Raw genomic sequence first — 27,914 nt, forward strand, 5'->3', positions numbered from 1 at the left:
CACTGCTTTAATCTCTGCCCAGGGTTTCATATTCTGTCACTTCTCATTTATCAATCCAAACCCAGATGTCCCTTGAGGTCATTCTTTGTAAGAGAAACCATAGTTATTTTGTAGCCAAATGAAGTTTTATTACTACATTCACTTTCCCTTTACCCAGGAAGAAATACAGAATAACCATTGAGAGACGAAACCAGCAAGAAGAAAGTCATGTTGGAAAACATCGGGAGTTACGGGAAGATTCCATCAGATCCCATTTTTCAGTGGCTTAAAAGGCAGCCTATTCTTTTGGCTTGAGATTCTTTGAGGAGATAGATGGGATGAAAGACATCAATGGAACAGAAGGGGCGCTCTTGAAGAACTCATTCTTTTAAGCAGTTAGTCATTTCGTTGTAAAATTTCTTTAGAAGCTCAGGAACTATTGTTAATCAGCATATGCCTCCCAGCCTTTCATCTCATGACAAACAAATATAAGACTATAACGTCACTCTGTTCAATGTTTATACTGTTTCAAGGGCATATGATTAGATTTATGTCTTGAAAGTCTGGTGTCCCCATATCTTGATGGCTTTGGGAGGTATTTCACAGAAGGCTATAAAATTTTTTCTTAAATGAAATGTTTTATAGCTAGAATACAATAATTTTTACAAGCAGAATATTCTTGGACAGAATTTAACCCCAAGAAGAAGAAAATATAATGAAAAATCTCAAGGTTGGAAATACTGCATTCCTTTCTGCAGCACTGGTGGATGGATCTGAGGTTGAGGACTGCTCTGTCCAGTGTATACATTCGGGTCCTGACCTTGTATCTTGAAAAAGGATTTCCTCCCTGTCTCCTTCGGCGTCTCATAAAAGCTACTCTGGAAAGTTGTAACTATTAATGAGATAAGAGGACTTACACATGAAAAGCAAATCAAAAATGTTTCTTTTTTTTAAATATAAAAAAGCCCTATTTCACACTAACATTTTATTTTTAAGTATTTTAATCTTATATTTTGCTATTAGAAAATGTGTCTATTTTTTCATTTTGGAGATTAAATTTCACTTATATTTTAAAAGCATGGGTAAAGTGTACAACAAACCAATAGTGATGAAAGATGCCTCTCTTTTTCTTCCTGCTTTCCTATTCCCCTTGGCCACAGCCCAATACTAATTGCCGCTTTAATTACAGAGACCTAGAAATGTATTAGATTGTAGACTCTACAGGAATACATCAGTTTACCCGTTTTATATGCAAGTCATTTTAGAGATAGACTCCTTCCAGTTCTGGCCAAACGGCGAGTGTCAAGATCAAGGATGAAACATTAGAATTAAGTCAGACTTTATAAAAGGAGGCGGCCCTCTTTTCTTAAGAGGAACTTTAAAGAGAGTTAGACCTTGACAATAAGCATAGAAATAATCAACTTAACAAATGCATCATGACATTGTACCAAAATTCACAATGGTGATTTTGGTTAAAAGAGGGAATTGAAATAGCTACTGTGTTCCCTTTCGGGGAACTCGGCAGAGCTTGGCGGTCATCCACTAATAACCCGTGTAATGGGGGGGTGGGTATGCAGAATTTGGACAGAGTTGAATAAGTATTTACTGAATCTCTACTTTGCACCCAGTACTCTGCACATAGGTTTAAACTCAGGTTGCCACTCTTCATTGATAATTTGTGGAGAAGGTAGACAGTGAGGGAAGAATGGGAAGTTGCCAGATCAGTGGATCATCTTATAATGGTGTCACTAGGATCTTTCCTCAGTAACATCTTAAGCATCTGGAAAATAGTTTTAAAGGTTATCTTCATGTCAGTAAAAGGCCATTTCTAGGAGGAAAATTGGGGAATTTAAGAAACTAGGGGAATATAGGAATTGGAGCAATTCCTTGGTAGTGATGGAGGTCGGGGCTGCACAGATACCGGTGGAGGAGGAGGCAGGGTGGTGAGAGCGGTGTGTCCGGAAAGTTGGCCCGGGCTCACTTTCCCGGAGGAGCCTGTCTCCTTCACTCCAATCTCAGCCAGTCAAGCTGAATGGATTATTTCTGCGTGAGGCACATTTCCCCTCTATTGTTTAAAAATGGAATGCAGGCAGCTGGAGAACATGATAAAAGAATGAACTACAAGCCACTGAAAGAACTATGTTGTAGTTCTCCACGCTGGGTGCAAAGGAAAAAGTGCTGAATTCAAAACAGGATGGAAAAAGAAGGCGAGGAAGGCCAGCTCCAGAAATTCTGCTCCAGGAAGAGAGTTTGGGAAGTAAAACCAGGCAAGAAAAGCGTGTGACCTCTCGGGACTCCTCAGTTGAAATCAGAATGAAAGGTTTGCATCTATCTACTTTTCATGAATTGAGAGCTTATTTCTCTCTCATTTTTATTTTTCCATATAATTTAGAGATATTCATCTTCTATTATCTTGTGTTTGTTTAAAAAAAATTAAAATTTTGAGCCCAAGTGCTTATTACAGGGAAAAAACACTCTACCTTGGTTGCAGTCTTTGGGTATAAATATTTCTAACCTTTCTAGAATTTATATAGGGGCTTGTTAGCATCTTTAAAGTAAGTATCTTTTATTTCTACTTAAGGTAGAGGAATGGTTCTAAACTTAATATTCTATCCCCAGATAAAAATCTTAAAAATTTTTAGTGAGAATTTAGTCTTTTAAAAATGGTAGAGCAAATCCTGAGGTTTCTGATACCTGGGTGCTGTGTTCTTCCAATCTTAAAGCGATTCTAGGAGTCCTCAGATTGATTGCTCATTTACATGTCTGTTGTCCATTCTCTCGTCCCTGAAATCCTCATGTGCGTTACCAAAAGTCTATTGTTTTGAAAACTCCCTTAAATTGGGAAACCTTTGCTCAAAGTGTAAGTGTTTGGCCCTAGGTTACCCTGGGTTAAGACTTCTGGAGATTATAACTCAGATTTAAGTTCCTAACTGCTAACATCTTTGACAACTAGTCATTCCTCCTTCTCCAGTAGCCTCATATCATACAGTAAAAGAAGTAGGACTTTAGTTCTTAAAACAGTTTATAAATTATTACCTTGAATTCCAGGGTGTTCAGATTTCAAAAGGGACACTTTATCAGTATTTTCTCATCTGGCCAAACATCGGCTGACATTGATAGAGGTCAAAATAGCGTCTACTCTTGGTGTTGAAAATAAGCATAGGTTTTATGGTCATCATCATCTTAGAGTTTTTTTCTTTTCTGGACTCAGAAATAAAAGCTTTCTCCAGATGATCACATCTATCCAGGAAGGACTTTCTATATAGAGTGTATGTCTTCTCCCAGACTGACCAAGCTTCCACGAGGACATCCCTGTAAACATTACAGTTCTCAGAAGCACCATCTGCATGTCCTTTCCTGAACCGCAGACGTGGCGTGGTTCTTTACACGTCAGAAGCTATATTTTAATGGAGGGAGGGGGGAAGGGTATGGAAAGATAATGCCTCCTTTTCTCCTCTTCCTTAAATTCAAAGACTTCTGCTTTGGAATGGTCAGTAACTTCTCCCTGTTCACAGGCTTCTGGGATCATTAACTTCCTCAAGGTAGCCTTTGTGCCCCTAATGGACCACTTTCCTCTTCAGGGCCACTGATTTGGGGAGCATAAGATTTGCCATTGGCAGTGAGATTAAGGCCATTGTATAGACCCCATATAGACAGAGACAAGAGTTCAGAGTAGGTCCAGTGGTCTCACCACCTTCCTGTGAGTGAGCATACCGTGGCTGTCTGTGGAAGTCTCTGTAGAAGAGCAAATGGAATAGTATGCCATGAGTATTAAAAGAGGGTTTATAAACTGAAAGGAACATGTACCTATGTTTCTTGGGACACAAAACACTCATTTTCTGAGCAGATGCAGCCATGAAGCCCAACACCAAGCAAAGCTAGGTCCCCTGATCTCTGCTTCATGGGTTTTGTTTAGTTATGCCCTGTGGTTCAGTGCTTTGTAAGGAAGCTGAAAATGAGCTGAATTTCTCCTTTAGTGGAAAAAAGTGAACTGATTTAAAAACACGGAATATGTTTAGATGCAGTGTGGAAGCATGGAGAATGAGATGGTGCTGTTCAGAAGGGTCTGTTTCCTTTTTAGTTGATTTTAGAACTACAGAATAACCAGTAATTTAGTTCCTCTTCAGTAAGAAGCTTGGGACACACTCAGCAAGAGGAATCAGGATCAAGCTCTTCCGAAAGAAAGAGGGTAGCATTGCCAGCTGCCACCATCTTTACCACCCCCTCCCTCCCCTCCTGCATCTGCTGTCCATCATGGCTCCAAAGATGATCAGCATCTTGCCCTCACAGGTGGCAACTTGTGGATAGGACCTCCTACTTCCTCACAGGGAGAGGAGACACAATGGCGCCGGCCGGAAGAATGTAGCTGGCTTCTAATCAGAACCCTTCCCTAACTTGACCACCCGCTCCCGGGGCTATTCAGGCCTGTGACGTGCATATGCTCCCACAAACCCGGCTTTGGTTTTCAGCATGTAGGTCTCAGAGATGTCTCTTCCCTAGCTAGACTTCAGGACTAAAATGACTTTCAAAAGGTGCTGGATTGGAGTTTGTTCAGATTTCTCATTAACCACTAATATTATTCACACCAAAGGCAAAGCAGTTCTAAACCAGCCGGTGCTGTTGCTGTTCACATTTTCGGCGACTTTAACGCAGCGAAAGGGTTTCAATGGGAGCTGAGTCTCAGAAGCAAAAACCCACGGTATAATAGCTCTTTGATGTATCAGATGTGGGATGACTCCTAGGGGACGTATTTGAACAAGGAGAATTAAGAGCTAGCAAAAATGCTGCATTGCTTCGATTCACGTGCTTAAAGACCGAAATTTCTATGCTCAAGGAATAAAGGGCCCATTCACCAGTGTAAGTCACAACATAGGCTACCAAGGTGGTTTTTATCTGCTGGGAGAATGTAGCTGTCATAGCACATAATGACTGGGCAGAGAAGGATGAGAAAGAGGAAAATTCGGATTTTTGAGACCGTTATGTCCTGTTTATCATTAATGCCAAGATCTGAAAATGTTCAGTGTGGTGTACCTTACAAGTGAGGTACCCTTAACAGCCTGGAGATGCTGTCAGTTTGCAGGCCTTTTTTTTTTCCCCTGGGGAATCCAAGCTTTGTTCCCTGTGCATGGTGAATAATTGAATCCAAGAGGACCCAGCACAGACACTGTGGGGGGTTACTTCTGCAGTCCTTGTTTTCTGGGCCATATTGTTCATTGTTAATTTCCATAGAGGACTTACAAACAACACCCCCACGAGTCGGGTAGAAAGGTAAATGAAAAAGCCGCACTTTTTCATACAGTTTCATAAATACATACAGTTTATTATTCTAATGTAAGTAGAACTATCTGCATATAATGTGATTTAATTTATTATTGTTTTGTGTAGAAAATGAGAATTAATGACTGTGGATATAACCCCTGTTTTGTATAATATATTTTATTTCTGGTGCAAACTGGTCATTTAAAATACCTACTTCAGTTGGTGTTTGGATATAAATGTGTATGTGTTCTTGTAAATGTTTCTGTTAAGCAAGAATGCCACATGCTCACAGTGTAACAATGTGTTCTCATTAAAAAATACATCCCACAGAAACCTTTTCCTGTTTATAATTCAGCCAACATACACTGCACATACCCATATTCTCTGAGGACTTTTCTGTTCGCCTAGGATCGGTTTAAGTAAAAGGTCAATTGGCAAATGTGATGAATTGTGCTGTTTGAATGATGCCCCTGAATGAACTCAAGAATTTCTGCCCTGAAAAGGGACCTTGGAAGAATTAAGAAAAGAATATATTATTAAAGTGAAGAGCAAACCTTGAATTGGCAGGTAAAAATGAAGTCTTCCTGAATGCTATCACCCTGAGTCTCTACAGCTGGTGAACAGCACGGAGTCACACGTTGGCCTCGTTGGCGCATATTCTGTTCCTTGCCCCTTTGAAGAGGTCCTAAGTCAGTCTTGTCATTCTAAAGAGCCCCTCAGATTCTAGCGTGCTTAGTAAGCCAAGAGCCTCGAGCATCTCCAGGTGCCTCCCGTTGTTAACAGTTGCTTCACCCTCTGGGAGGTTAGTTATGATTTATTTTCTGCCCAAGAAACACATAGCGATTCTTGTGGTTGGATCAAGGAGCCCCAGGTCCTGCTGCTGCTGCTGCCACCAAAGGTGAGGTCCCCTGCCGGTAGCACAAATGCCCCTCACCCTGAATGCCCATGTTTGAGAAGATTCTGCAGCAGGATGCTGACTCGGGGGCTGGGGGGTGGGGGTCGGGGGGCAGGATGTGGGCAGGCATGGCAAGAATGAGGGGTGCGGCCAGGAAACATCCAGAAAGCACAGGGTGTCTCTGTCCACTTTGGCTGCTATAACAAAACACCACAGACTGGGGCTTACACAGCAGAAATTTATTTCTCGCAGTTTTGGAGGGTTTGCTTCCTGGTGAGGGTTTCCTCCTGGCTTGTAGACGGCTGCCTTCTTCCTGTGTCCTCACATGGCTTTTCCTGTGTGTGTGTGTGTGTGTGTGTGTGTGAGTGTGTGTGTGCGTGTGTGTGTGTGTGCGTGTGTGTGTGTATGTGTGTGAGTGTGTGTGTGTGTGTGTGTGTGTGTGAGTGTGGGGAGGGGAGAGAAAGAGAGGAGCGACTCTCTCTCCGTGTCTCTCCTTATAAGGACACTAATCCTATGACAAGGCCCCACCTTTATGACCTCATCTAACCTTTCTTACTTCCTCAGAGGCCCCAGCTCCAAATACAGCCACATGGGGGGTTCGGATTTCAACATACAAGTTTTAGCAGGGCACACAAACATTCACTCCATAATACAGAGTATTTCCATGACTTTCCCACACCACTTTGGGGACCATGGCCTCTCTGAATCTTTTCATTCCACATCCTACACATTTTGAATTTCTTCATGAAGATCTAACATCCCATAATAGGCCAAAGATGCCTCATGGCTGGAGAGTGGCAGGGGGTATGTCCTTGAAAAAGCCCTGGGGAGCTCGCCCTCACCCTCACTCTAAATCATGGGCTTCTGAGGTTGACTTAAACAGCAACTACAACTGGGAGAGGTGCCGATGACTGCATGTCTTTACAAAAATAGCATTTTAACAAACCATCTATTAGCACCAAACTAGAACCAAGAAAAAGAATTCCTTTTGCAGGCTTTGAGCATCCATGACCATCATTAGCTGCTAAAGCCCCCTCGTTGCCAATTCAAAGTGAGGACACTCTGGAGCCGGACTCCCGGTGTTTAGAGCCTGGCTCTGATACTTCGGCTCTGCAGCCTGTGTGAAAATGGGGATAATCAAAGTGCCAAGCTCATCAGGCTGCTGGGAGGACTTCAGACTTGGCACATAGTGAGGCATTCAAAGGAATGACGACCATACTCTCCTGTTTCTCTGGGTAAGGAGACAAAACCCTCAGTTGGCCATTTTTGAGGATTTCAAGACAATTTGGCTTGATGACACCTAGTCCTGCCCTCTTAGAGGATGAAATGAGAGACTATGGGAGAAAGAGGTCCCTTTTCTGTACACTGTTCCCCTCCCAAAGGGTCCAGGTAGGGGCCAGGAGGGGGACAGTGATGGCCACGTTGCCTGTGAAGCTCTCAGAGGGTGTGAGCAGGTTCACTGAAATATGTTTTCTCCTCAGAGTGGAGGCGCCTCAGCTGGACCAGCGTGTCACAGCCGCCGCACACCTCCTGCTTTCTGCCCTTGGCTGAGAGGGCCCTGAGGACCGCTCCCTGGACCTCATCCCCCAGGCGGCTGAACCAGCAGCTGTGATCCTCAGATCCGCATCTGTCCCCACAACATAAAGGGCCTCATGGATCCTAAAGGACATTGTTCCCACCAGGGGTGCCCTCAGCCAGGCCTGCCCTGAGGATGCTGGGATTTTGTCCCAGATGCAACAGTGGCATCTCATTAGTGCACTAGTGGATGGGGGTATTTTCCAGTGTAGACAAAACGGGGCTCTTATTCCACGGCTACCACAGTGGGCCACGAGAGACCAGGCATCATGCGGGCTGGTGGGAAATGACCGCATCAAGCCTTGAAGTCCCTGGTGCTTATGGGGCTTCTGCCTCTGGGCCCAGCAGCCTCAGAGACCTTCTGGAAAGCCTGCTCGGGTGCAGAAGGTCAGGCGAGGCAGATCTGGGAGGCTGCATTCCAGCTGTGTCACCTCCTCCGCATCCCTTCGCGCAGCCTCCAGGGCTGGGCCCCCTCTGGTGGGGGTGGAGGTGAGGGTGGGGGTAGGGGTGGAGGGTTCACAAATGCTTGAGAAGCACCAGCTGTGCAGGAGAGCCGCGCTCCCCCAGCCAGAGCCGTCTTGGGTGCCACCAAAGGCATTTTATGCTTTCAGGCAAAAATCCAGCTAGACTGCATCTAAATAGAATTTGCCACCTGGTATCTTAGCCTTGATAACTATTCTCAGCATTTTATTCAGAAGGAAAATGAAGAATGAGTGAGAGCGCATTCCCATTTCAATTCCATCACAGTAAATATTTACTGAGAGCTTCCCAAGCCAAGACTGCACTAAGCATCTTAAATGTGTTCATTTATTTAACCATACATAGTTACCCATACGTCACCCCTACGAAGCAGACTGTGGTCATCCTTCTTTTAGAGGTGTGTAAATGGAGGCACAGAGAGGCCAAGGCACTTGCCAAAGGTTTCCCAGCTACTAAGTGACAGAGCTGGGGTTTGAAGTCAGACTGCTGGCTCTAAGGACGACTTTGCCAAACTGCTTAGCCTGGTGGCTTATGGTCACGTTTAGTCTCTCTCAGTAGACCTGCACCCTTTTCATCACCTTCCACATCCATTCAGATGCCTGCCCATCTCTCCCTCTCCATTTTCACTGCCACCAAACAAGGCCATTATCACCTTACCCCAGATTAGCAGGGAGCAGCCTCCTAACTCTTCTTATTTCGAAGCTCTCCCTTTTAACTCATTTTGCTCACCACTGCACGTCAGTCTCCCTAAACTACTGCTGCGGAGGGTTACTCTCTTGTTCAACAAATCCTTAAAGATTCCTATTCCTCAAAGGTCAGACTCCGTATTCTGTGCCTCGTGTTCACAGCCCTCCCCCCTCAGTCTTGCTTTCTTGCCTTATTATTCGCTACTCCTTGTTCAGTCAAATTGTGCTGAAATTGCCTTACTGAAATTGATTTACTTGTCATCCACTAAACATTCCCTGCACTTTCTTGCCAGCAACTTTTATTCCTGCTGTTCCTCCTGCCTGGAAGACCCTTGCCTTCTAATTGGGTCCATCCTTTATCTGCAGTTCACATCCCAGCTCCTCTATAAGCTTCCCTGTCTGGCCTCACACTTGATGGGCCCTACCTTATTTTGTGGCATTTATTGTCTCAGGGGTTATGAATGGGTGGTCTGCAGATGGGTTTTGTTTGGCCAGCCAGTGCTCAGAGAGGGAAAAAAAGAAAAGGAATTTGAATGTTTTGGGATGGGGCAGATGTTCTCCAATTTGCCAGACCCGTACATTCCGGATGTTCTTACACCTCATTTTCTTCACTCACTGACGTTAGGGCTTTGGGACTTGCAGGCACTGCGTGTGCAGCTACTTGGACAATCCCGGGGAGCTTTACGCCCTCTCTTCGACTGCCACCTTACTTATAGTTTTACCATCGTAACTTCCAAGCTGCTGGTCTTCAAATAATTCCCTGACACTTTGGATTTGTTTCTCCTCCTTTCTCATCTTTGTCAAGTATGAAATGATTCCAAAATAAACGATTTCCTGCACCAGGGGAATTATTACCCAAAGAGACTCCATGTAGTTTTGTAATGTTAATACTTACTCCAAAATGTTTCTGCTTTGTGAACTTTCCTTAAAACTGGGAAATTCTTGAATGGCCTCCCACAAAGAGGACTCGAGAACTTAAATTCCAGCTTTTCTCTTTACTAGCTGTGGGGCCTCAGCAAACCACAGGCTGTTCTGAGCCTCAGTTTCCTCCTTTGTACAATCAGGAGACTAATAACTACTTTGAAGGTTCAGCAGAAGCTTCATAAATGGGAGCTTTTACTGTTTTCACAAGGCAGCCTTACCTAGTGCCTCAAGGTCTTGGGTTCCTGTAATCGAGTCTGGCCCCACCCTGAGGCCATGGGGTCCTCTTGGCATGGACCTTGCGCTAGATATGCATCCTTCTAATCTTATCCTCATTTCCTAGGTGAGGATGCTGGGGCATGCCAAGATGGTGGGTGGGAGGTTCCTGGCACAGAGCAACTGCAAAAGCTTGCATCTGTGGTGTGGACCCTCTACCAGAGGCTGTTCTAGGTCCTGAATCTCACTCTGTCCCCACCGCAGCCCTGTGAGGCTGGCACTGTGGTCATCTCTCATGAGACACAGAGAACTTATACAACTTGTCCTCATACCCCCAGCCACGGAATGACAGAACCAAGGTGTGAAAGTAGGAAATCTGGTTCTAGAAACCAAGCTCTCCTCCTCTTTGAAATCCACCAGAGGCACATTCAGTGTTGTTCTAATGTCCCAGGTATGCCTACAAGACCTCAGAGACCCTCTCGCCTTTAATCCTGTCACTTCCTGCCCTAGCACACATCAATCACGATGACAAGAAAATGACTGTGTGCTTATAGCAGAATTTAGGACTGCAGCTCTGAGGTTCTCACATACCATCTGCAGACCGGTGTCAATCTGGGGAGTTTTACCAGTTTGAGCTGAAATAAGAAAAATTAGGACAATAATAGGGAAGTGTTCATAAACATGAGGTGATTCAGTATGTAAAGCACTGGCTCTTCTTCTGAGATTGTAACTTTGTGACTTTGTGTCTGAATTGTGAAAATACTTTTTCTATTATAAAATGGTAGTGATAAGAGTCAGCATTTTTTTTTAAATGTCTTTATTAGACAAAATAAAAAGTTTGGCAACTAATGGTTAAAATTCATGAAGTCCACCAGCCTAGAAACACTGTCTGTTGTCTGATGGGATTACACTATGTCTGCTTGTTTATTCACTGTGAACGTGAGACTATTTCTTGTCTTCTGGGCCAGCCTTCCCCTCTTTTTGTATTCCAGGGGCTTAGAGATATCTGCTGAGTAAATTCCTGCTGGCTGATTCTTTTAAAGGCCACCCAAAACCTGTGTCCCAGCCCAGATTCCTAACAGTTTATCTTTGTCCTCTTTTGAGAGAATGCTCACATTCTGACTAGTTGAGTGGTTAACAAGTCATATTCAAACCAAAAATGTTGGCAGAACAAACATCTCAGGCTGAAGCTCTTTCCTCCAAATGTTTCATAGTTGTTTCTCAAAACCAGTCTCCAATGTCAAACTTTTAGCTACTTTACAAGCAGCTACTAGAGTGAGACAGATCACCACTTATCAGCTTATTATGATAACAATAATGACAGCAAAATAATACAACATGTTAGAGACCTCCACTTCCAAACCATCACACTGACACTTCTATTTTAAGCCTTTTTAAACTTAGCTGCTTTGACTTAAGAGAAAAAAGAATAGCTCCTGATGCCCAAACCCTGCACATCACTGTAGACAATTTTTGTGTTTTATCCTCATTTCTACCCATCCAAGATCCGATATTATCTCATTCAAGTGAACCTTGGCCCAAAGCCTTTCTTAGGTTTTATTTAAGAATTAATTGCCATTCTCTGGTTCATGTTAAAGAAACCACACCACTGGTGATGCGCTGGAGCTGGCCTGAGGGAAAAATTGATTACATTTTCAGGACCTTCATGCGCTGGTTGGTAAACAAAGGCATTCTTAAAAACTATTACTAAATAAATTTTATTAAAAACAAAGGGAATAAAAACTCAAATCATCACTTTCTAATTACAACATTTTACCGTTGTTTATGCATTTGGGGTTACTTTTATTACTCCAACTGTAAGGTATCTGTACGGAAATACAAAATAATGGGGTGCTTGCTACACATTCAGTGACATGACGCCGGTAGCTTGCAGTGGGTCTTGGTACGAATATTTACACCATGGAAATCAGCAAACATTACAAATCGTGGCACGTTCCCTCCAGAGACCTGGTTGTCAAATGCTTACCAGCACACCACTGACCACCATGGCCTTCTTCCTAGCAGGTGAACTCAGAACTCAACCCCTCAGTGACACCTCTCTTTCACAGATAAGGAAATTGATGTTCTGAGAAGTTAAATTATCTATTCAAAATCTCACAGCTGATAAACAGTCAACTCAGGTCTAGAACCCAGGGCTTCAAAAGCCGAATGCCCTTTGGATGAAAGGCACTACAGACCCTAACAAGAATCTTGAATGTTAGGATGAACTTCCCATCTTAAAAACAGCCCTGGAGAGAGCTCTGCCCTAAGGGTCCCCTGAGAGATCAAAGATTGTGACTCCTGTAACAGAAATCCTTACAATATGAAATTTTTTTTTTGCGGCTTCAGCTAGTATTCCCAAATTGCTGTTGTCTCACAAGAACCCTCAGTATTTTAGTGAGGTTTGTGTGTGCACTGCAAGCTGGGGGGATGGGAAGCAGAGAGCAACACAAAAGGATGAGAATCAATAGGAATCTGATCATTGGAAGCTTTGCTGTTGAACCTTTTAGACCCACCTCCGCACCTTCTCCTGACATACACCCACCTCGACACACCACGTGGCACACGTGGTAAGGCTGGAAACGTGATAAAAAAATACAGAGAATAAAAATTCAATTCAAAACAATTGAAATTTAGTAGGCTTTCCAAGTCAGATCTCAGTCCGTATCATTTGTATAACACTATCTCTTGTGACATTTTAAATATTCTATTTGTGATGTAGACACTATCTAAGCACATTCATAGTAGAGCAGAGAAATTTTTACAGGTTTCCCCAAGAGTAATGAATATAATCTCCTAAACAGAATGAGAAATCCAGCATCAGCTCCCATCTTGGAAACCATTTGTGTGAATTATATAAATTTTCAGAGGCTGACTACCTTCTTTGTAAAATCTCTTATAGAGCAAACAGTGTTTTTTACTTTTAATATACTCAATTTTACTCCCACAAAATCAATAAACTGAATGTAATAATTGGTAATAAATTAATTTTCAGGTTACTATTTCTATGGCCCAGCCACTGCCTCAAAGGACTGGCCTTCTCCTCTCTCCCCTCACTGCCAAGCGCACTCAGCGCCTCCAAAGGCGTCATACCTCTGCTTCCCATAATGGTATTTCTGTGTTCGACTCTTAATTTTATACCCAACCTCCAACCACCCAGACTTCATCTTCTTTTCTATCTTAGGAACTCAGGTACATTGTAAATGTTTCTGTTGACAAGCACAATATACAGTGTTAACAGAGTGTTCATCTAGATGCAATGTTATGCTAAAGAAAAAATAGTAGGGACTATTCTTCATGCCAACCTGTAGACTTGATATTCAAATTGCAATCATCCCCTGAACTTTTAAAGTATGAGTGATGCCTTCTGCTGTGTAATGAAGGACTGTGATAGGCAAGAAAGAATGAGTCCACCCGTGGTCCTCTGGAAGGTCGGGGGCAATCCAGATGTTCCCATGATTCTCCTCTTTACTATGACATCCAAACAGGATATGGAGAAGCATAGGAGCTTACGCTGTTAGTGTAACACAGAACTTGGAGAAGATCTACCTGCGTAACCTGGATGGGTTTTTACCTGCACTTCTCACATACCATGTAGAAGATACAGAGTCCCAGCATGGCCTGTCTCAATGAAAATCGCTCTCTAATTCTTTGAGTACATTTGGTGAGGAGGATTCCTGATGTGACCCGGACTTCTTGCCCTTTGCTTGACAAGCCCATGGTAACTCAGTTGTACCAGTAGGTCCCCAAGGGCTTCATTCTTTAAATCCCATTCGAACATGTACGGGAGACATTCCTGCAGCCTACTTAGGAAACTATTTCTTGAGGAACAGTCATCACATTTCTGAAAAATTATGGTGGCAGCTGATCCAAAATCTTGGCCTTGAACTCCAGCCAATGTTTTCTTGACTCCAAAGTGTCCTGCCAAAACAAAGTAATTGCACAGCTGACAGAACCTCTCTTGTTACCTCTCAGGAATGACCATAATTTACAGCCTGCAATGCCAATGGGGGTCTCCCGGTGAACACACAGCTACTCTGGGTGCGTTTCAGTGAGTCATCTCAGGGCTCATAACCTTCTCCTATTTACCTTCTCAGGAAAACACGGAATACCTTGTTTGAGGAGAACGAACACCGCCGATAAGGAGCTCTGTTTTTACCGTGACTGTGTGCTCCCTTTTTCCTTCCAAGGTGCCTACCGGTTTCCTGACCTGACAGTTTGGTGCTGTTTCCTGAGACCTCCACTTTTTCTCCCAGATGCTAGTTCCAGACTAGAGGTGGCCGTGACCAAAGTTGTCACTGTGGAGACTTGTTAAAGGAAACGCATCATTTTTGGCTTTTAAAACAGGCTCCCTCCCTCAGAGGGAATAATTGTTTAATTTTTTCAGAAAGAACATTGTAGGCTTGACTGCTCATTTTAAGGCAAAGTAGGTTCTGGGTTCAGGATCCTCTGGGCTGTAGATTCTTGACCCTTAGCACCTTGGAGTGTGGCAGGCAGGAGGAATGGAAGATGGATCCCTGAACTCTGTGAAGCTGGGTGAGAAGATGAGGAGCTAAAGGCTCACAGGTGACTAAATTCTCCAGAGCTGGAGGACTCTGAGGGTCTCAAGGGATTTTTCTTACTGCACTTAAGTAGCCTCAATGTCCTCTGCCTTCTGATAGACATAAACACACCCAGAAGAACCACAGAAGAAAGTTCATCATGTTCTTCCTCAGGAACTGTCATGGGAAGAAAGATCTGGGCATTGGTTCTGATCAGGAGGCTAGACGTCATCCAAGGTCACCTAGAGATACACCTAGTCATGGCATATTTTCTCTGAAAGGTTCATTCTCTGTTCCTATGTGGCTAAAACCCAAATCCTGGTTTCTGTAAACTGGCAAATCCCCACCCGCTTTGTAGATAAACAATGGATGCCCTTTCTTACCCTTGGTAGAAAACGTCAGGTGTTGGTGAAACTCTGAATCGGAGTCTTAGAAGTGAGGCGAATTTCTGTACTGGGTGGTCTGCATTACATCCGGGAACTAAAGAACCACATGGACCCACCTTTAGGTGGCTCACCTGATCCCCAGGGCTCCCTCCATGCCCAATCCATGCTTGTGTTTTAGCCCCCAGGATGTGCTACTTTCTCTTAGTCATCTTCCCAGCACAGATAGAGGCAAATCATATGAAGATTCTGTGTGGACAGTTCAGGTGGTACAGAGACTAAGGAGGACAGAGTGGGTGGGTCTGTGATATCAGAAGATGCAGATCCATCAAGAGATTCAGAATTGAGGAGACCCAAAGTGAGCAGAAAGGATGTCTTGCATAAACCTCTTCAATCCCTTTGTATTCCGAGGTTATTATCTCAGCTCTGTCTTCATTTACACTCTGCAGCTTCAACAGTTCCCAAGCTACTGGGAACAGAGACAAGTCCTGTCCCCTTAAAACTCTGTATTCTTTCCCCCATCCGTCTTCCTGTTATCTGTGAGGAAGTCTCTCACCCAAACTTTCCTGAAGTTAATTGCCAGTAAAGGAACTGGCAATGTCTTTTTTTTTTTTATTGTTGTTGTTGTGGTGGTGGTGGTAAAAAACACATAACATAGAATTTACCATCTTAGCCATTTTTAAGTATAAAGTTCAGTACTGTGAAATATATTCACATTATTGTGAAACAGATCTCCAGAACATTTTAATCTTGCAAATCTGAAACCCTATACCTGTTAAATGACAACTCTCCCTTCCCCCTGGCAACCACCATTCTTTTTTCTATGTCTATGAATTTGACTACTAGATGCCTCATATAAATGGAATCATACAGTATTTTTGTCTTTTTGTGACTGGCTTACTTCACTTAGCATAATGTCCTCAAGGTTCATCCATGTTTTAGTATGTGTCAGAATTTCTCTCTTCTTTTAAGGCTAAATAATATTCCACTGCATGTATACACCACATTTTGTTTTGACTTTCATTTACAAATGAATATCTGGGTTGTTTCTATCTCTTGGCTATTGTCAATAATGCTGATATGAACATGGATGAGCAGATATTTCTTTGAGACTCTGTTTTTAATTCTTTTGGTTATATATACAGAAGTGGGATTGCTGGATCACATGGTAGTTCTATTTTTAATTTTTTGAGGGAGCTCTGTACTATTTTCCATAGCAGCTGCCCATTTTACACTCTCACCAATAGGGCACAAGGGTTCCAATTTCTCCACATCCTTGCCAACACTTGTTATTTTCTGTTTTTTTGACAGTAGCCACCCTAATGGGTGTGAGATGACAATATCTTTCTTGTATTTTTTCATAAGATCCCTGGAATTATGGATGTTTTGAAAATATCCCATCAGTCAACCTTGAGTTGCTCAGTTCAGCTCTCAATGGCAATGGGGATTCAAATGATCTTCAAAATTTGAAGAAGCTGTGACATATTGAGTTTTTTGATCAAGAGTAGAAAACACCCAGAATGTTCGTGTTTGTTTTCCATCCAAAATTATCACTCAATTAATGTTCACCTGGGTTCATTACATAAGCTTTATAGAGCTCTCCTTACAAGTCTTCTGTGTGTTTTCCTAATGATGGAAAGACCACTTCATCTTGGCTCCTGCTTTTCTCCTTTGAGCTCATGCTAGGGTCTTTGTGCCACGTCTATTATATGCTTGGACTAGACTAGAACTATAGGAGTCTCCTTCCTCCTGATTTTAAGTCTTGGTCTCTCCTCAGGCTGGGGTGGTTGTCTTCTTTTGGAGGTCACAAAGGTCGCCTTGGCTACCTTTAAGTAATGACTACAAGCAACATAGCATTTTTACTGCAGATGACTTTCTGTTCATCAATTTTTATTTGCAGTTGATGTTGGATCAGAACCTAGTGTATTTAGCTTGGCAAGCTGTGTTCCTGTCAGCATCATGCCATTCTCAAGGAGGGTTTCTCATGGTGCCTTTCTGCCTGGTATGCCTCTCCTCAAATTATGACTTTAAAACAAGAACTCATACTTTTTATATTCCCTTTTATTTACTTATTATCTCTTGAGTTATAGCCCTGTACCTGTTCAACACAGCGAAGCACATGGTGAGGGGAGAATTCAAGACTCACAATTGATGAATATTTTATCTTCTTGGGAGGTAGTCTGGAGAAAACACAGTGTGCCACTCTATGCTTGACCAAATACTATTAAACATTTCAGTCCAATACAACTGAATGCTTCTGCCCTTGGAACTCATTGGCTGCTGATGCTTTATAGGTAAGTTGGAATGGGACCATGACACTTTTTTGGTCATGTGACCAGGGAGGTAATTCTCAAAATTGTGCAACTTGGTGTAGCAACTTATCCTACGGACTCTACCCAATTGCACTTGAAAATACCTTACAATGCAATACTACTCAGCTATAAAAAAGAATGAAATAATGCCATTTGCAGCAACATGGATGGACCTAGTGGTTATCATACTAAGTGAAGTAGGTCAGATAGAGAAAGACAAGTATCACATGACATCACTTATATGTGGAATCTAAATAATGATACAAATGAACTTATTTACAAAAGAGAAAGACACTCACAGACATAGAAAACAAACTTGTGGTTACCAAAGGGGAAAGGAGGGGATGGATAAATTAAGAGTTTAGGATTAGCAGATACAAACTACTATATATAAAATAGATAAACAACAACATCCTACTGTATATCACAGGGAATGATATTCAATATTTTGTAATAACCTATAATGAAAAAGAATACGTATGTACATATATAATGGAACCACTGTTGTACACCAGAAACTAATGCATTGTAAATCAATTTCAAAAAAGATAATACTTTGCAAAGATGCCCTCACCATAATTAAATGACAAAACGAAGACACCTTAAATAATAGTTCAATATGGATTGATACAGAAAGAAAATTTTGCCTTCGTGGCCAAAGCAATGGTGAACATAAACCAGAAATCTTTAAAAGAATTCAATGGCAGAAAAGAAAGATGAAAGAAAATTGGGTCCTTGAAGATGTCGATGATCCATCTGAAGCCACCATTGTAAGGAATTCTTTATAAGTAACATCACTACTATTTAAGCTAATTGAGTGAGGGCTCTCCATGATTCACAGCCAAAAGCACACAAGACCATGAAGTCATGTGTAGAGTTTGGTCTTTAATCAACAATGAGAAGTTGTTAAAGGATCTAAGCAAAAGAGTGACATGATTAGATATGGGTTGAAAAAAGATGATGTGATTTCAGTGGGTAGAGATAGAGTTGTAGGGGTTTAAGGATGGAAGCAGGAGGTAACTATAAAAGAGGACCAAATTTAAAGGGGAAGATTATGAGGTACATCTTGGACATGTTGAGTTTTCCTAGTGGAGATGCCAGGTGGGCAGTAAAATATATGGAACTTTGGAGATGAGTTCTTGACTGGAGAGGTAAATTTAGGAATCGTGGATATACATACTAATGAAGTCATGGGCATGGATGGAATGGGCCTGAGATGAATATCTGAGAAACTTCAATATTTAATGACTGAATAGAAGAGGGTGTGTCTCCAAAGGCAATGAGGAGGATCCAAATACCCTAAAGCCAGTTCATGGATTTCTACTCAGGAACCCCTGGGATAAAGAATTGGACTTGGTGATTTCTCAAAATTCTCCTATTTCTGAGATCCTTCCTTCTAGGATAAATGATTGCCCCATATTGTACATCAATGACATACAGTGTTGAATATTTTTTTGAGTCCTGACAATCCAAAATAATCCTTCTGTCCTCAAGCTCATGTTGTATATTAGCTGTACTCCTCTTATGGCACATTTTACCTTGTTTTGTGGTTGTCTGTGACTATGTCTCATTTCTCTCACTAAGACTAGCTATTCTTAGAGGCCAGGAATTATGTCTTATAAATTTCTTTATCCCTCTCCCCTGCTCTAACTGGCAAGATGTTTTGAATATAGTTGGACACCAATACCTTCTTTGGTGAATGAAAATAATTAAAAATACTGAATGAAATTGCTAAAAATGTTCTTTTATTGAATTCTTGAATATGAAATAGAAAATGTGACTGAAATCAAAGGTAAATAAAAAGCCCATCCTGAAAAGATCTAAGAGTTGTGAAACATCTACTTGAAGTCCTCCATCTGACGAGCACCCAGCTGTCTGTTTAAGGTGGTAAGATCATGACCAATCACTGACTTCCAGATTTTTGATCCAGTCTAACTGTCAAAATACACAGAAAATAAAATAATCCTTACTCTGACCAAGCATTCTTATGCCCCCAAAGTTGGTAATTTTCTCTCATAGTTCTTCCAAATTGGACCCTTTCTCAGTTGAGGAAGAAAGGAATGTTGCATTTGGCCAAAGCAGGCTTCACAAATGGATTTAGCATCAGAGATTGGTATAATCTATAAGACAGTCAGTATTCTCAGTTTAGTCTTACTATAGTCCAGTTTTGTGATTGTGTTTTTAACTGATGTCCATCCAAAATGACACCTTTAACATTCAGCTGAGTTCATTACAAAATCTAAGAGCTGGCAAAGAATTGGTCCATTATTATGGGACATTTGAATAAAGCACAGAATGTAAGATGAAATGAAACCTCCATTTATTGATACCTTCTATTTGCTGGGCCCTTTAATATTGTTATTTCATTCGACAAGAGGAATAAAGGCATATGTACATTTGTTTTCTGGCTTTACTTAAATGTATTTTAGTAGTTAAGGATTTTGAATATTATTAGACCAATTATATGATCAATTTAAGATAAAAATTAAGTGACTTAAAGTCCTAGGTTTTTAAGGAATCTAGATTGGTTCTTCTGCTTTCACACATCCAACAGTCCCTCAGAGTTCCCTCTTTCTTAAGCCAGCAACCATTAAATTACTCTTAAACCCACACTTACTATTTGACACAGGGGACAGGAAGCCAGATAGGTCTGGCTTTTGGTATCAGTAGTGTCTTTGTTGTGGACAGATGTCAGTTTCCAACTTCTCACTACACTGTACAGACTTGTGTACCTCAGACAACTTTATAGCTCAAACCCCACTCCCTGGGGACTTATAGCAACTTATAAATCCATGAGGAATTTTTCAGCAAAGTTCTATTTCTTAGTTTATTCATGGATTAGACTTGTAAGAGTAGATTCATTCTAAGGCCCTAATGAGCAGGGTTTTTTTTTTTTTTTTTCACACTGAAAAGAACACTTGCTTCTCTTTTTCCAGCATTCAGCTTATGATGGCTTAGAGTTTATGTTCTCAGTTATATCCCCCATTGACTTTGAAATCTTTGAAAATACTCACCATGGTTCTTCCCAGAATCCAGCACTGTTCAAAGCCTTTCTTTATGTAGCATTAGAAAATGGGGACCCACAAAACTATTTCACATAAGTTTGTTGCTCTGGTTTCCTTCTAGGAACATTGGCTCTGCTCTCCCGACTAACCAGAAGTCATGACAGCGGTCTAATAACTGAGCAACGTCTGTTATTAGGGGTGGAGAACATGAAGAGGATTTCTACGCTGTTTCTCAGAGTTGAGCTAAAAGTATGTGCCTTTTTCTTTCACTGCAAAATATTTGAGCTAGATTAAAAAAAAAAAAAAACCCAAACCAAACAAAAGATGTCTTTGGAATGAAGTCCATAAAACCAAGGTGGGAAGTGCTAATGGTCCCATTGCCCACGTGACTGGCTGTGCCAGCATCATGTCTGTAATTGGTCTGGGTCATTTCATTTCGTTAACTTCTATGGAACTTCTATGGGGTTTATCAGTATCCAGGCTTTTCAAACTTTCTATTCTGAGCTGAATTTCCTCTTAGTCTTCAATACTTGCTCATTTCCATTTCATTATTTCCAAACTTCATTCTTTTCTGTTTGACCTCAGTTCAAGTGCATTTCAGGGGTATCTTCCTGTTTTGGGGCCATAGGACATAAAATATTTGAGCTGAAACGTTCCTGAGAGTTCACCCACTATGATGTCCTCATTTTATAGATGAGAAAAATGAAGCATAGGGAAGGGGAGGAAATTGCTGGTCATAATTTAATGGGATTTGTCTTAGATCCTAGATCTTCTGAGTTCTGATTCAGTCACTTGACTATCTAGTATGAAGCAGGGATCAGAACCAAGGCACTGGTTTGAACAGTTTGTTCCCTCACTCTAAGACCTTGTATTAGTTTTCAGTGCTATGTAACAAATTGCCACAAACATAGTGTCTTAAAACAATATACATTTACTATATCATGTATATATATATAGTATGCATATTATATATATGTTCACATACCATATGTATTCTATACTATATGTATCTTACTATTTCTGTGGGTCAAGAATGTGATCAAGACTTAGCTGGATTCTCTGGATTCAAGCTGCGATAATCAAAGTATCGGTCAGGCTGTGTTCTCACCTGAAGGACTGACTGGAGAAGTATCCTTTTCAAGCTCTCTTGGGTTGTTGACAGAACTTACTACCTTGTGGCTGTGAGACTGAGGGCCTTAGCTTCCCTCTGGCTGTTGGCTAGAGGCTATCCTCAGCTCTTAGAGGCCCTCCTCACCCTCTTGGTATGAGGGCCTTCCAACATGGCCACTTATCTCTTCAAAGCCAGCAAGGGAGAAAGTCTCTAGCAAGACAGAGCTTTATAGAACTTAGCAATCAAGGCGAGGCACTGCATCACCACTGCCATATACTATTGGTTAGAAGCATCTCACAAGTACCACCCAAACACTAAGGGAGGAAATTATATAAGGGCATGAATACCAGAAGAGGAACATTGTGGGGTTTGTCCACTACAATCCCCCCAAAATGATTTGCTTGGGCTAACATAGGAATAAATTCAAAGCAAGCAAGCAATATTTTCACTGTGGATCACTGTCAATTTGCAAACATGTTTCTGTGGTGTGTCTCCAAGTTCTGTCCTCTGTCTCATTCAATAATTTTATCCTTTTTATCAATGACTCCAAGAAGATACAGAAGATAAGTTTTTCAAATTTATGGCTGAATGAGATCAGAGTGTTAGCAAATAATTTGACACAATTATGTTCCAATTTTTTCCATTTTAGTGTAAAAGGGGTCATATTTTTGATTTAAGATGATTTTGGTATTTGAATTTCCTTGTATGTGACCTCTTATTCTGTCAGAGGCACCCATTTGCCTTGGGGAAAATTAGGATTTTTGCAGCAGGAATTCAAGGACAAAGGCAATGCTGAATTTTAAATTTCAAAACAGAAGTTTTGAGTTCACAGGCTGACAATATTTTGAAAGAGGACTTGGTGAGAGAGAATAGATTTCCTAAACTTCTTTAGCTCCCAATAACTTTTTTGACCACCAAGTTTTATTATAAGTAACAAGGCAGAAGGAACATAGATATCATGTCACAGAAGCCTCTGCCATTAAGGAAGGAAGGAAAGCACATTCCTCACAATCTCAGAGGGCGGTGGGGAGGAGGAAGGAGACAGAGTAGGATATGGAGGTCAAATGTTAGGGCCCTTAGGGACCTTATTCAGGCCAAAACTTCAAGGGCTGCAGAAATACCCAGATAGGTGTATGGAAACCCAGTCACAGGGGGATGATTGGTCAGTTTCCTTATATGTAGCCTGAGGTAATTTGCAGACTTCTGGAATTGGTCTCATAGTGGGCTGGGCAGCCCTGATTTCCAATGTGGTGTATCTCTAACAGAGAGGCAGCTTGATAGATGGACCTGAGGCACCACTTCCAGCCTCCTATGACCTGTTCGTGTCATTCTCAGAGCCCAGACGTTCTCCCATGCCCCAAGGAGGGCACATGGAAAAGCTGAGAGGATTGAAAACAAAAGCTCACAGTGACAATGTTGGACCTTACCTGAGTCGTGATCCTGGGGAACAAGCAAAGGATAAGAAATCCCCCATCCTTTTGTGTTCCAGGAAAGGGATCACTGCAAAGAGCCACCCTCCCTCATGTGACCTAGAAAAGGCTTTCTGATGCCGCCTGGTTAGCTATGACAAGATCAGACACATGCTCTCCAAATTCGCGTTTTTGCCTCATAAATGATTAGCTAAACTGCTTGTGTCTACTGATCAATTGGAACAAAACACCTGTTAGTCAAACTTTAGTTAGAGTTAGGATTTACGCCTTCTCCCAGGTCTCTAAATTTTTACCTGCTTTCAGCCTGCGCCAGTACATAACCTCCTCCTAAGAACAGGCTGGCTTCTGGGTACAATATTCTCTGCTCTACTGTTCCACCACATCACCCTTTCATCCCAGTTCTTTTTAGCCTCATTTCCTCCTCTCTATGGAAGAAAAACTCTCTTTGCTGAATTCTTGAGATGCTTGCAGATCTATGGTCAAGATGTCCTCCCTAATCCAATAACCCCTCCTCCTGCAATTGCCTTTCCCTCTTTTGCAACAATCCTTTTGAATCTCCCCTTACTAAGTCTGGATTTGTTGTTGTTCTTTAAGTATAGTTGATTTACAGTGTGTTAGTTTCTGGTGTACAGCATAGTGATTCAGTTATACACATCTATTCCTTTTCACTATAGGTTATTACAAATGTTAACATATATTCAAAGTATTTATTAAGTGCTTCAGGTCCTATTCTAATCACTTGGAAGTGAAATTAATATGACAAATGATGTTCATGATCTTCAAGCTCACATGACAGTGCACCAAAAACAGTCAGTAATTAATTAAACAAATAAAGCAGTCAATTCTAATGTCTATAAATGGAGTTGCTTTTATTTGATAATAGCATTCCAATGAGTGGGTGACCAGAGGCAAATGGTCAGGGCTACTGATCCAGCTGTGGGTGCCAGTATGATAACCCGAGGCTCAGTTGTGGCCATCGACCTCTCAGGAATTAAACTAGACAACTTGCTCCCTGGTATAGACCAGTGAGAACCAGAGGATGCTAGTTGGACTTGGGGACCGTTTACACTCGTCATGAGGCCTCATGACTTCCTCCTTTAGCCAGGTGACATCTTGGAGAAGAGGGGCTGGTGTGCCCCACAGAACTGAAAATTTATTCAAAAGAACTGAGTCAGTTTCTTCTGGCTTAAAAGTGTTCTTGAATGAGACACCGTTACTGGAAAATTTATTTATTTTTCTTGCTACCCAGCAGGATCTCATGAGGGTGACTAGCTCTATTACCAAAAGTTTACAAAAGCCACATTTTCTTAGCACAACTGAAGGTAGTGTGTGCCAATCTGTGACCAGCTACACTAGAATTATGAATTAAATAAGACAAGATGATGTTCCCCAGCCGTGAATGTAAGATCCTGCCTTTGAGTTCAAAAATACGTAAGTACAGGATGTGAATATTTGGTTTAGGAACAGCATGGCAGAACTCAGGAAGAAAAAATTAGGGGTTGTATTAGTCAGGAATTTTTTGGTTGCAACTTACAGAAACCCAAGTGGAATTAGGCAAAAGGGCAGGAAGGGAATTTACTGGCTCTCAGAATCCAAGAACAACCAGACCCAGGGAAGGAAGGGAGGCTGCTGGGTTTCAGGGATGAATGGGGCAAGGGACACAAGAGCCTAGGGCTCTCTCCACTCTAGCCCTGGCTTCTCTTCAGGTGGCACTCTCTCCTTTGGGTTTTCTTGTCTCTCACCACAGACCATCCTTTTGCACTAGGCAGGGTTATGGTCCCTAAATGCTTATGAGTCTCACCTCTTCTGACTTTTGCTATTGGACTTGAGAGAGACTCAGAAAAATTCTGAGAGAGATTTCTGAGAGGAACCCTGATAAGGGCTCCCTTGTAACCAGGGAAACAATCATATACAAAGGTCAGTTTTCAAAAGAGCCATTTCATCATTTGCAATTTCTTTTTTTTTTTTTTTTAATTTTTTTTGGGGGTGGTGGCAATTAGTTTTACTTACCAAAAGAGCCATTTCAATGTCCTTGAAATTCCAAAATATCAAGAAGTAAAGGGAGTTTCTGGGTAAGTAACCCCATAACCCCATAGAGGCCAAGTATAAGTGTGTGGTCAGTGCTGTTAAGATTTAGTCAGTGAGAGAATGTGTGTTTCAGAGAAGCTGATGTGGAAGGAGGCTGGGTCTGTGGAGATGGACTTTAAGGTGTGCCATTTAGCACACCTGGAGGCTGGGGTTTTGTTACAGGGATCGTGCTTAGAGGAGATTATAGACCAAACAGAAAGCATTTTGAGGGAAGCAAGTCAACTGGTGGGGCAACTCAAACCATTCCGTGCTACTCCCGATGTTGCTATCTCAAGGAACCCCTGAGTCCTGAGATAGCTGGGGATGTTCAGACTGGAGAAGGGAAGGCCTGGGGACATAGCAGCTGTTGTCAGCTGCTCCTATTCTTCACGGACTGACACACAGATGCTTCAGGGAAACCGACTTCGGTTCAGCATAAGGACTTCCTCACAATTAAAACTGTCCCGGATGGGGTAGGGGTGCGTGATGAAGCAGTGAGATAACAATGTAAGGCAGCATGGGGTCCCTTTATTCACTTCTTCATCCCTTCATTTATTCTGCAAATATTTATGCATTAACAAATAGACAACAAGTTCTACAAGGCAGCTCATCACTGCATAACCTACACCTGGCCCAGTGTACTAGCATAAATTAGTATCTGTTAAATGGGGGAAAGAGTGAAGGGGTGTGGCCACTGTGCCGGGTACTAGGCATGGCCCTAGGACCCTCAAGGAACTGACAATCTAACAACTGAGGCAGCCAATCAGTGGCGATGACCTGCGTGCAGGGCTCTGATGGACACATGCACAAGCTGCTCTGAATGGGCATAGGAGTGATACTCACAGAAAGTGCCCCTGGAACTCAGAGGAGGGCTGGCAGAGGTGGAAATGTCTCATTGGAAAAGGTGAGCAAGGTGGCGAGGATTGGGAAGAACCTTCCCAGAGGGAGAAAGAGTGAAGTGAGGGGAAGGATGTGGGGTTGGATGCGTCTTCCCAACCCAGGGTTGCCCTACTGCCTGATGGAAGCCCCACTGCAGGCCCCATGGTGCTCTGGTTTTTCTCTTTCCATTTCTGCACTGACTTCCCTTTCCTGCCCACAAAATATGCTGGAGACGAGGCGGGGGGGATTTCTGGGTGTGCTAAGGAGGACTTCAGCCTATTTGTGATGTGATAGAGGTGAGGTGATATAGTGGAATTGACTCAGTATCATAAAGGTGTACATGATGGGCCAGATTTCATCTCTTACCCATACAGCGTTCACTTACATTTTAATAAGAGAGAATATTTTTAGCCAAAGCAATGACATCCTCTATGGGAGATTTTGAACGTCTCCAACAGAAGTGAGAGGATTTAGAGGATTTGTGATAGGGATTAACCTCTTTATCCCCGACCCTAAGAGTTCTTTTTACACTGTGGGTAGTGGGCTGGGAAATCAATTTCATGGGTCACAGCTAGCATTTTAAAAAGAATGAAATAGAATTGAATAGAATGAAATAAGAGAGATAAAACTATCAGAGTTCATAGTATGTAGTAAGGGTAAGTTATATTTAACAAAATATATTTCAGGCAAATATATGTGTGCATAAAGGATGTAAAATCTATATATTTTTGCTGTGGGTTGTAGTAAAAACAAAAGTTTGAAAAACGCTCTCTTAAATTTACCCTCTAGAAACATGAAATTTGATTTTGTCTGAATGAGTTGCCTTTTTCTTAGAATTGGGACAATCTTGACTAGTGCAGCTTGCCTTGTTGTGGATTCTAAGCAGAATATTTTGATTTTTTTCCTATGTCCCATATCAGAGGAGCGGAAGTCTCTGAGTTTTTCCAAGTCCTCTCAGGAAGTGGAACAAAATGAAATACTAACAATTATTTCCTCTCTACCTAAGCAAGTGATTTTTGCCTGAGATTCCTCAGGGACCATTATAAGAGATGAAAACTTGACTCAGTGTTTCTAAGCCCCTTTGAGGATTAGAGTCATTAATAATGCATATCTTGCCATTCGTAGGAGTAAACGTGACTTTCCTACTGAATTTTTCCATTTGTCAAAAGCAGAAGAACCAGTGGGGCTTGTTTAAATCAAATAAGGTCACTGTTTGAATAACTAATCTTGAGGAAGAAAAGCTAGACCGGCTCTAGTATCGCAAAGCATCCCCAGTTTCCTAGGCAAAAGCAAGCGAGCCCTTGATTCTACGGCACCTGGTGACGGGAGCAGAAGAATGCACAGAAGTGTTTTTTAATCATTCTTCCATTTTAGGGTAAATGCACATGAAAATGATGGTCTGTATAAACTTTTCTTTTCTTTTTTTCCCCCAGAAAAGCCTCCTGAGCTCTGAAGAGATTCATGGAGAATTCCATTTACCAAGTCAAGAGGATGACTGAAAATGCCACGTCTATTAAGTTTAAGATGAGATAGATCTCACTGGAAATTCAGAAGGACACGTTTAAGAGTTTCTGCTCCACGGAAACCACCCAGAATTGTAAACTGGTTGTTTATGTGATATAATTTGCCCAGAGTCTGTGCCACCCAGATGCACACAAAACACAAAACAAAACAAACAAACAAAAATCCAAACCAAAAAACCCACCCCCAATTCTTTGCCCAAATTGATAATGAGTAATCATTAACAAAATGTTCTTTTCCTTGGCTAGGCTCCCAGGAGGGAGGCTTTGTTCTCCCTGGTGACATGAAGAGAAGCTTGCCTCTGCGTGTTCCCCGTGTTCCAGGAAGGGCGAAGGCAGAGCTAATGCCTCTCCTACAGGTGGAGTTCCCTTTCGTAGGTCGTTGGTCTTTACAGATCAGGCTGCCTCCTAACTACATCCTGATTATTTAAAAAGTGAAATTCCAGGAAGCAGTGGGCCAGTGAGCAATTCCTCTGACTTCTCAGAGTCCTCAGACCCATGGCAGTAAGTGGTTACCTTAATGATACGGCATATCAGGAGCTTCAGAACACAGCCTGAGGCTCCCTCCCTGAAGCTCCACCTTACATTTGCCCCAGAGAGAACTCAATACACTGGTAGAAGTCACCTCTAAGCCTTATCTGTTATCTAAATTTTA

General features: G+C 42.0%; 1 protein-coding gene and 2 long non-coding RNA genes across 9 annotated transcripts in view; 2 read left to right on the forward strand and 1 right to left on the reverse strand.

Moving 5' to 3' along the window:
- NPR3 (natriuretic peptide receptor 3) overlaps nt 1–5,571 on the forward strand; it is a 67,325-nt gene extending 61,754 nt beyond the window's left edge. For both annotated transcript variants that reach the window (XM_032470672.1, XM_032470680.1), the window contains exon 8: nt 158–5,571. In XM_032470672.1, coding sequence (XP_032326563.1) covers nt 158–269 — 112 coding nt within the window. In that variant the 3' untranslated portion in view covers nt 270–5,571. The remainder of the gene's footprint in view (nt 1–157) is intronic.
- The window catches only part of LOC116660672, a 449,791-nt gene that overhangs the window by 29,782 nt on the left and 392,095 nt on the right, over nt 1–27,914 (reverse strand). The gene's annotated exons all lie outside the window — the stretch shown is intronic.
- Nucleotides 17,184–27,764, forward strand: LOC116660683. Its single transcript, XR_004316291.1, has 3 exons — nt 17,184–17,229; nt 20,374–20,501; nt 27,173–27,764. It is a non-coding gene; the product is annotated as an uncharacterized LOC116660683 (long non-coding RNA).

This window comes from Camelus ferus, chromosome 3 (genome assembly GCF_009834535.1).
Source record: "Camelus ferus isolate YT-003-E chromosome 3, BCGSAC_Cfer_1.0, whole genome shotgun sequence".
Taxonomy (NCBI): Eukaryota; Metazoa; Chordata; class Mammalia; order Artiodactyla; family Camelidae; genus Camelus; species Camelus ferus.